Source organism: Gavialis gangeticus, unplaced genomic scaffold (genome assembly GCF_001723915.1).
Source record: "Gavialis gangeticus isolate Ggan-Ray unplaced genomic scaffold, GavGan_comp1, whole genome shotgun sequence".
Classification (NCBI taxonomy): Eukaryota; Metazoa; Chordata; order Crocodylia; family Gavialidae; genus Gavialis; species Gavialis gangeticus.
In genome coordinates, this window is record NW_017729023.1 from 7,436,292 (window position 1) to 7,446,658 (window position 10,367).

At 37.3% G+C, this 10,367-nt stretch overlaps 1 protein-coding gene across 7 annotated transcripts in view; it reads right to left on the minus strand.

Moving 5' to 3' along the window:
* PURG (purine rich element binding protein G) overlaps positions 1-10,255 on the minus strand; it is a 50,241-nt gene extending 39,986 nt beyond the window's left edge. For 2 of the 7 annotated variants that reach the window (XM_019516774.1, XM_019516773.1), the window contains exons 1-2: positions 6,726-10,255; positions 3,350-3,452 (exon numbers count right to left, since the gene is read on the minus strand). In XM_019516774.1, the coding sequence (XP_019372319.1) occupies positions 9,091-10,110 (1,020 nt within the window). In that variant the 5' untranslated portion in view covers positions 10,111-10,255 and the 3' untranslated portion in view covers positions 3,350-3,452; positions 6,726-9,090. The remainder of the gene's footprint in view (positions 1-3,349; positions 3,453-6,725) is intronic. The other 5 variants (XM_019516776.1, XM_019516775.1, XM_019516777.1 and 2 more) reach the window with 4 other exon arrangements.
* Between the last annotated feature and the right edge of the window lie 112 nt (positions 10,256-10,367).

A 10,367-nucleotide genomic window follows, 5' to 3' on the forward strand; every position in this document is an offset into this window, starting at 1 on the left:
TGCCTCTAAAGCTAGCAGAATAAGTACTTTTTGTAGTAGACTGTCATCTTCTCCGTGGGCCAGCTTTGAAGATGGATGAGGTGCATATACTTTGTCAGTAGTTTTCACTGCTGACACGCTGAAACTCAGGACTCCTGAGACAAGGTTCTTAGGGTAAATCTGATATATTTTATTAGGCCAACTCAAATAGTTGGAAAAATTCTTGTTAGCAAGCTTTTGGGTTTAAATGCCCTTCATTAGGTTGAGGAAGCATCTGCAGTTGGTATGTGCTCTTCCTGGATGGAAAGAATAGTAAAGCCAGAGGCTGGTATGCATGCAAGAAAGCCTGTCTGTGAGGATGTAAACTGAGGAGTCAGTGGGTGAGAAACAGGCTGCGGGGAGGATGAATGTAGCAGGTAAATAGTAGATAGGTTTCCTGCTACATTCATCCCCAGCCTGTCTCTCACCCAGTGACTCCTCAATTTACATCTTCACTGACAAGCTTTCTTGCATGCATGCCAGCTTCTTTACTATTCATTCCATACAGGAAGAGCACATACCAATTGCAGATGCTTCCTCAGCCTGATGAATGGTATTTAAACCTGAAAGCTTGCCAAGAAGAATTTTTCCAACTATTTGATTTGATCTAATAAAAGAGATCAGATTTATCCTAAGAACCTTGTCTGCCTTTGTCCTTAGACCAACACAGCTACAACCGACACCCCTGTAACATGGAAGGACTCCTGAGATACATTCTAGATTCTGGCATTAAGTGTTCGCTAGTGGTTACAGGATATTCTGTACCCGTTCAGCTCCTTTTCTCATGGGTATGGGTAGTTATTAATTCCTGTGCTCCTGTCCTTCTCAGACCACTGAAGGAAGCTTTCACCCCGTCCCTCTTTGCTTCTGTTTCTCCACCTTCTTTGACAGCTCCTCTCTTTCTCCTACCACGTTCCTATATAAAAGGATCCACTACAAATGTAATTGGAGAGGTATCTCCAGGACTTTGAGGTTGATCAATAACATTTATTCCAGGTATTGTTTTATATTATAATAAGATAGTTTTGGAGATTCAATTGTACATCGTTTTCAGTTTAAGTTTTTTGTTTTTACATTGACATCAAATATGTTGATATTGCTTGATGAATCAGGCTGTTTATTACATACTGAATACATTTAAGAAATCAAAAGTTGTCCTTACTACAATTTACACATAATACATCCTATTGCTAAAAGGAAAAATCCCAGTTACTTCATGTCTGCTCACACAGAGACCACTGACACTGTATTTTATCATGGGGTAGAAGAAACCTCACAGCTAAATGTTTAAGAACAACTATTTTTTTAAATATAGGCTAATCAATATAGGCTGAATCAATTTTAAATTGTCCAGATTAAAAAGGCACTTAAGCCATGTGATATTCCTCTGCCACGGGGTGAATTTCCCCCATAATGATTAAGAAATCAATTTAATTGAACATATTTAATAGCAACTCAAATACAAAATCTAATACCCATGATTATCATGCTTCAAAAAATTACAGCTAAGTGCCACATAAGGGATTTAATATATTTTTAAACACATACTGTATATCCACAAAGAGTTTAAAGGTTTCATAACTCACAGTTCCCATCTTAAGTGTTTGAGAGATCAGACTGTCAAAAAGAAAGAGGAATAAGAACACTATCACAAGTAGTATTATTGCACAGTTTAGGAGGCTAAGTTATGGATCGGAATCCCACTATATTATCAGATTTAAAAACACAGATCAACAGACTAAACAGGAAAGGGCGTAAAGATAGGAAATTAAAATTACTGAACCCTCTTCCCCCCTACGATGTAATATAAATTTAAAAATACCCTAGAGCTTTGGTCATAAGTTAAAAATAATTAGAACCAGGTAAAATAACAACTGTATTAATCACTGGAATGCCACAATTACATCAACATAACTTCAATTGATGCTTTGACATTTCTAGAAAAAAACACCATTATCGATGTCCTCTGAGGCTTTTGTTAGCATTTTTAAAAAATTTAGAACCCCTAGGGATTCAATGAGGCACACACTCTCACATGGAGAAAGTGATATTTTAAACATAGTACACCAAAAGCATTTTCTTATCTTTCTATTACACCTGAAACCATGGCTGATTGGTTCCCTAGCTGGGCACTGAAGGTCTTTGCTACAATCATGAAATGAGCATGGATGGCTATCACTCATGGGATGTTTGGATTGTATGTAAGCCTTCAGCAGATTTGCGAGTGGGAAACTGGGCTGCATATGCAGTTACATGTGCAGATTAATGAACGAGTCCACAGTGAGGACACAAAACTTGTTATTTCAAATCCATTTTAGTTTAATCAAGTAGTTTAATAAGGAACTGTAGCGTGCCGCTCGGCTTACCCTGGTGGACTGCATGTGGCTTGTGTGTTGTGCACCACTGAATTAAGGTGGCTGTTTCAGGCTATTTTAGAAGTTGCCCTATTTCATTAACTGAAATTTTGTTAGAAACGTACACTTGTAGCTACTTGTTAGCTATCCTGTTTTGCATGCTGCTAAAATATGCTTAATTTGCTTGTGAACTGATCAAGTTACCCCTAGCTATCATGCAACACATGGCACCCCAGGAAGCCATCATAATTTCTTAGGTCTTGACCTTTCAAAATATAAAGTCTCTCACATACATATACAGGTACTGTACTGATCTCAGGTGTGGTATATTTTTGGGAAAAGTTGTTTAGTTAAAGTAAAAACTGTTAATCCCATAATATGTTACAGGCTGTCAACAATATTTAGAACTTCCTCACATTTCAAAGACCTGCTGGGCTAAAAAAATTCTGATTCCAAATTTCCAAAATGCCTAATTCTAAAAGTGGACTATTTCCAAACACAAAGCTGTTATTTTGTAACCAGGACAGAATCCAACCATTCTTACAAAAGATTCTACCACTATAAACAAAGTCACCAGCTAGAAATTCATAGTGTTGAAAGACTTCTAAAAGATAAACTACAAGCATTTACTATATAAAGAAAAATCAGTAACCTTTACAAGAACTGTATTCAGGTATGGGTTCATTTCTACAAATAAAAGCAATATAATGGATGAATCTTATGCTACTTTCAGATAACCATACTTGCTTTTCACTTTGTAGCAGTACAATAAAAACTTAATGACTCCAGCTGAAAATGAAAGTACAATGGGTCAACGTAAGAGACAGAGATATAACTTGTTTACATTATTAATGCCATTACATTAATAATGTAAAAAGTTATATCAATTACTGAACTGAGAATATACAGTGTAGCTATAACTACAGACAAAGGCTTCTGAACTCAAAAATATAACTTGTTGATACTGAAAAACCTACCTGTATAAGGAAACTGGCCCAGTCCTGTTTCCATTGAAATAACTGGCAGAACTCCAACTCACTTCAGTGGAACTAGGGTCCAAGTCTGAAACCTACAGCATTACTAACAAAGATAAATTACACTTTGTAAACTCTATCCTACAATCCTCACCTCACACAAATACTCCAATAGGATTACTTTCAGCAAAGATTGCAGGACTGTGACTTCAGTTGCATTTCAAAACGTGAATCTGCTCATCCAGGTATTTGATACATATACTGTTATAAATACATGCACACAAGTACTTGATCTATAACTACATTGCTATAATCATTCAAGGATTTCTGTTTATTGTATTAATGTACTTTTGTGAAAAAGTACAATGGCTGGAATGTTAAGTGTTAACTACATTTTCAGACTATTTTAATGGAAAAAAACTATTTTAAACCTAAATCATCATGGAAGAATAGAGGAAAGAAAAGGTGATTTTTTAAAGCCATGACACACAGAAGAAACAATTAAATTTTTTCACCTTGGAAGATGTAGCATAGAAAATAAAATGCAAAGTGTATAATATTTTTAGGAATTATTTTGTAAATGGTGTATATAATTGTATTTACAGCAAACAGATATGTACCACTACAGTGGGACTATAACCTTTGCTTTGTAACTCATTTTCCACACTGTGAAAACACCCCACAATCAAATTAAACAGAAAAATAAATTCATTTCCATTGTACAATTACTACACTTTTGGTTAAAAGGGTTGTCAGTCACCTGAATAACTATCTTCCTAACTATTACTAACTCTTTAATTTGCCTCTGAAGAATGATGCAGACTTCAGACTAAAATATGATTAGCAGAAAAAAGTATGTTAAATTTGTTCATGGTAATTTGTTTGTATGAAGATCAGTTTTCAATTCTTCTAGCAGTGTATTTGGGATTTCATGATTATTTTACATAAAGATTTGGAGCATTTGGGGTTTAAATATAGACTTAAAGCACTATGGCAACCCACAGAAAATTTCTATAAGTAATTGCCAGTAAAGTATAAAACTTTATTTCTCATGAAAGATACCTTGAAATAAAGTTGTTACCTTACTTTTTTCTACTATTTTTTCATATCAGATTTCTTATCTCTTCCCACCCCACCAAATCTAAATAAATTAATTGAAAACATTTAAATGCAGAAACATTACATAACATATATAACAGCTCCCAGTGAAATAAAGCATTTATCAAAGCTGTGGTTGCGGCAGAAGTTACTTTTTATGCCCCCATCCTTAAAAAGTATTGTGTATTTCAGATAAATAGATTATTTCTCCATGAGCTATTGTGTAAGTACAATATACACAGATGAACATATTGAGTATAATTATATGTAAATATGGATTTATACATGTTAAATACAAATATGAAACACGATGAAAAATAGATTAATTTCTTTCTGGCTAAAGTATCCAGTTTTCAAGCCATGATACTCAGCATTCTTAAACTTTGAAGCATTACAGCATATTTCCACTCTCTTAGATGCAATAGTAAGGTTATTGCTTCTGCAAGTCCATAATCTAAACCTTCCTTTAAGGACTTTCTGTTACTTTCTTTGTATTTTAGAAATTTGATAATCTACTTGATCACAACTGGCATGATGTCCTATGCTGGTGATCCTTATCATTCCAATACAGAAATCTTTACAAGTCCCCTGTAACACTTTTGCTAACAACATATTACATTTGTACTTTAACTAGAGCGAAAGCTTACACACTTGGGACTGGACTCAATACAAACTATTCAGTTTCAACACTGCAGAAGCCCATAAAATCTTTCCATGCCAAATAACTATTCTGGGGCTGCATGGGCATCTCTGGATGCAGTGAAGAAAGCCAAGATGCCATTACTGAACCCAGCTCTAAAAAGTTTATAAACACATGTCCTTAAATCAAGTATAAATGTTTGGGGCCTGATTTGCAGAAATGCTGAATAACCACAAATTCAAAGTCAGTCAGTGGGAGTTGTGGTATTTAGCACATCTGAAAAGAAGCCAGGCTTTTTGGAAGGATTTTTAATATAAATGTCTATCCTCTGATATACCAGTGTAACTGGATCAAATGATTTGGGTAGGTCTCTGAAAGACATGTGCATGCAGGAGACCACTCTTTTCAGAATTAGACTGTATTTACTGAATCACATCCTACCAGACTAGTAGCAGAAATGTGCTCCTATTATTTACAAAGTATAAAGTGCATTATGATTTAATTATAGAACTGACAGATTTTCTGCCTGGACCATACAACTTTGAAACAGAGGTGAGGGCTTTATGTAAAATTCTCTCATGAGAACCTATTAATTCAAGAGGTTCAGACTGATGTTCTTCACCCTGTCCTCCTAGAATTGTTTTTGGCCATTCTCTTTAGTGCAAATAAGCTTGTGTTTTTATCAAGTTTAAGGGACATGGCAGTTTTTCGGCTTAAAGAATGAAGATTTAAAATGCATCAGGAATTCAGTATTCCTCTGCATAATGATAGGCCCTTCTGCACATAAGCAGCATGTTATTGCTGCTCTCAAAAGCTGGGAATACACTGCCAAAATAATGAGGAACCCGTTTAGAAATTTAATCGCTTTAAGCTTGCATTGCTACATTTCCAGTTCGCTGTATTATCCTTGAAATAGAAGTTCTGCAAACATCAGTGCTTTACATTGCTGTGGAAAACTAGTAGCTAGTGCTTACCCATCAATAACTAGCTACTAACATTAAGGCTCGGGTTTCATCTTAGATACTCAGGTGGGAGAATAAGTGCAATAGCTGATTTTACAAAGTAGAAGACAGCGCCTGCCTGTGTGTCAAAATTGAGAATTGAGCCCTATTTAGTAACCAGCAAATGCTGAATTCCTTGGGTAATATTTAAAACAAGCTAATTTATTTTTGAACTCCAATAAATGAATACAGGAAGTAAAATTAAGAAGCAATGGTGCAGAGTGACACTGGTCTGCATCTAAACTGGAACACTTCTAAAACCCAAGAAGCAGTGTAACTGTAATTGTTTATACAATAATCAAAATGGCAACCTGATACTAAGAAGCAACGCTACATTGCATTTTTTTTTGTTTTTTGTTTAAATCTGTGAAGAAAATTTATCTTTTTAAATTACTTGTTCAAGGAAAATATTCTCTTCTTTAAGAGGAAAGGAGCACATGGAATGCAAACTTATGGGCTTTAAACATATTAGCCAAAGGAGATTTAAACATTGATGAAAACATAACTTTAAACTGGAAGATCTTGAATGTACAGGGGACAATGCCACACACAAAGAGAAGGTATGTGTATGGGGGAGGAGGAAGGAGAGTAAAGGGGAGAACGGGGTGGTGGGGAAAGGGGGAGCATAAAATGTTTCTACATTCATAGCTCCAGGTGGTTGGAATATTTGACAATGTCATCATTACTCCAGGCACTGTGATGGGCAGCAGCAATCAGTGATACAATATCTCATGCATCAGTTAATCTTTCACTAAATTCTGTAATCAAACCAAGAACAGAACAGAAGGCTATTTGATACCATTTTTTACCTCCTTAAAACTTTTTTTTCTTTATGGAATATGAACCAGTATCCCCAAGACTAAGAAAAAATTATAAACCTTAATTGATTTGTCATTTTGCCAGATGGCCTACTAACAATTAAGTAACTGAATAAGGAAACACTGATTTTGATTAGAGAATATATGAAACAGCAATCTATGCATTCATTTATGGTATTTTTGGCACAAAGCCAACTAGTTATTAGGCATAACTGTTACATAAGGGGGAATCACCTAAAACAGTGAAATTAATTTCCTTATGTCTATTGTTTTCCATCACAACTATAACATTTTCATAATGGTTCTTTGGTGACTTTGGTGCAAATTCATTTTTAATTAAGCCAAACAAATTATTTTTAGCACTCAAGCTAAAATTCAAATTACTTGCTCAATCCACTCAGTCCCCACAGAGGCCACACAGGCCTCTTTGAAGTTAGTGGTGTGGGAGATCAAAGATATGATATGGCATTGGAATTTATTAAATTTGCCTCAAATTGTACAGGTGTATTAAAGTAAGACTTAGCAAACATCTTGGTGGCAGATAAATATGTTTCTGGGCAGTCCAATATATGTTTGGATTAAAAGATAGGTGGCTCATATACATGCTGGGGCAACTGATAAAAAAGGTTGATTTGTGTAGTAGTAAGTTTCCCTACCTTTATGGAGCATATTTTAAAACACTTAAAAAAAAGGCAGGGAACATGGACAGACGCGATACAGAAAGAACTCATTGCCCAATCTGACTCCTACTGACTTCTGTGGGACAGAAACTGGCTCTCCTGGTTGAAAAGTTCCTTGTAACAATTTTCTTGATTTAAGGATAGAATATTCAAAATGCTATCCATTTCCCCTTTTCTAACTTCGTACTCCTGAAGCACTGTCTCCCTCTAAGAATCCCACAGTATTATAAGAGACTTTATTACAGATATAAGAGTCCATGAGCAAGGATGAAATAGCCAGATCATAGCTCCAATTTACCACAGTGAGGAGGCAGTGTGTGTGTGTTTGACCGGAAGCATGATATTATCTTGAACTATTAAAACACAAACTATTACTAAAGCTATTACTTATCAAGAAAATGGAAAACACTAAAAGCTTTAGTCATGGCATTGCAAATACGCTACCAATAAATATGAAAATTAAATGATGCACCAAATCCCCCATAAGGTCTCTCTCTAAGTGTAAGAAACCCCCCACCCCCAAAAGTTATCCTAATACGTTTAACATTACATAAGTGCTATGATTACATTTGGGAGAAAACCCTGGAATCTCAATCACAACAATCATCCAACCACCAGAATGCCCACCTCTCAGCTGCTTCCTGGAGCCCCAGAACACCACCAATACAAAAATATTTTTTGAAATTTTGAGAAATGCATTAAAAAAATTCTCACCCTTATATAATATCACAGATAGATGAAAAACTGATCATTATTAATTTTCATTAAATTTGGAATAACCAATCAGAGCTCAAGAACACATTTGCTATTCTGTGGCATTCAAATAATTTGGTTATCACAAAATTTTGGAATTAAAAAATTAATATTCCACTCTTTATTAGTACATTATAAAGGTTTGATCTGCTATCGAGATTTTTCCCCTTAAGAATATAGTTTAAAATTCAGTAACCAATCAATAGATACTGATTTAAAATTTCTACTTTTCCTTACACACAAGTAGATAAAATTCATATAAAGTCAATTTGGGAGTTAAATGCCCTGTAGTTAAGTGTTTCAGATTTTAACTTGTTATGGACAACATTTATTTCTGGAAAACCTGTCATAAGCAGGAACTGATACTTTTCAGCCTAAGATGCATTTGTTTTGTTTTGTTGGGCTTTTTTGTATCATGTTCTACTGCAACACAAGCCTTACCTAGACTATATAAAGGTCAGAATGTCAGATTTTTGTGCTGATATGCATACTTCCATAGTCTTCGACAACTGAAGCAGCTGACTCATAGATTTTGGAGGCTGGTATTCCCATAAGAATTTCAGAGATGTGTTGGGTATAATTTAATGTGATAACCAGACTCCTGAAGTATGTATTGGAGTTATTACTAATAAATGGGAAAGGACTTACGAAAAAGAAGAGAGACTTCTTCAAACTATTACACATCAGTACCTCTATAGCCAATTTATAGTTTTCTGTATTGCCTTTCGGCCAGTTGAAATGCATTCAATGCACTCTACTCGAGACCCTCTTGCTCTTCACCACTGTCCCCTCTGACATCCATTCTTTTTTCCTTATGGCTGTTGTAAATTCTCCTCATCTCTTCTTCATACTTGATAAAATTTTCCCCAAACCTTGTCCATGCTTTGTAAGGGACAGTGATGGTGTTACGGTAAGGTGGTCTCACCTCACTTACCTTCAAAAAAATGCCATACCTGTTGGATCCCACATCAAAATAGAATCGCTTGTTGTCCACCCTGAAGGAAGTCCCCTCTGGAAGTTCAGGGGGCTCATCACCCCCACTTCTTCGTTCTTCTATATCCCCCTCACCATACTCTTCAATTAGCTGGACCAAAGCATCCCTGAATTCAATCATCCCTTGCGCCGGAAGGACAATAGTCTGCTCCTGTCCCAAACTGTGGCCAAAATAGCCTATCATGCCAGGTCCTCTGATCATGGTTTGTCTAATCCTTAAGAAGCGCCCACGCTGATTCTCCTTTAGATCTAAGTAATATTTTCTGTTGTCTCTTTCTATGTACTCAGTTTTCAGGACACTATGGGGATGTTCTTCAGATCCAACAGATGCAGGAGGGGAAGGTGGATGATGTGGTTGCCGCCTCCTCAGATCCTGCTCTTTGCCATTACTGTGCTCATGTCTATGACTATGGCTGCCTTTTAGACCCAAATGGGCATAGTGTTCAATGAAATTGCCCAGGCAATCCTTCAGCTCAGCTGCCACGGACAAGGAGAGAGTCAGTTTACTTTTCCTGATGTTGTCTTGCCTGCCCCTTCCTATCCAGACCTCCGCTATCTTCAGGAAGCGCCCTCGGGAGCTCTGCTTCACATCCAGGTAAAATCGCTTTTTCTGGATGTCCACCCTCTTGGAGGCCAGCTCCTGGATCTCCATACAGCCCCCTGGAGAGGAGGCTGAGTACTGATACTGCTGCTGAGACTGGGAGTACACACTCCTGTGCAGGCCGGAGCCTCCCAGGCTCCTTCCTCCTCCTCCACCTCCTCCTCCTCTCCCCTTCTCCATCTTTACCAGTCAGCTGGAAATGACACACACCAGAGATACAGACCATCACATCGGTAGTGGGGCCTGCTCTGCTTCTCAGCCGCCCCCGGGGGAATGGATGCCTCCCTCCCTGCCGCCCTCCCGCTGGGCAGAGCACACAGTAGCGGCACCCGGCGGGGCCCACGGCCTCCCCCATGGACCACCGCAAACTTCCCCCACAAGGCCCGGCCAGCGGCCTCCCCGCAGCCGACCCATTCCCGCGGCGGCAGCGTCGCCCG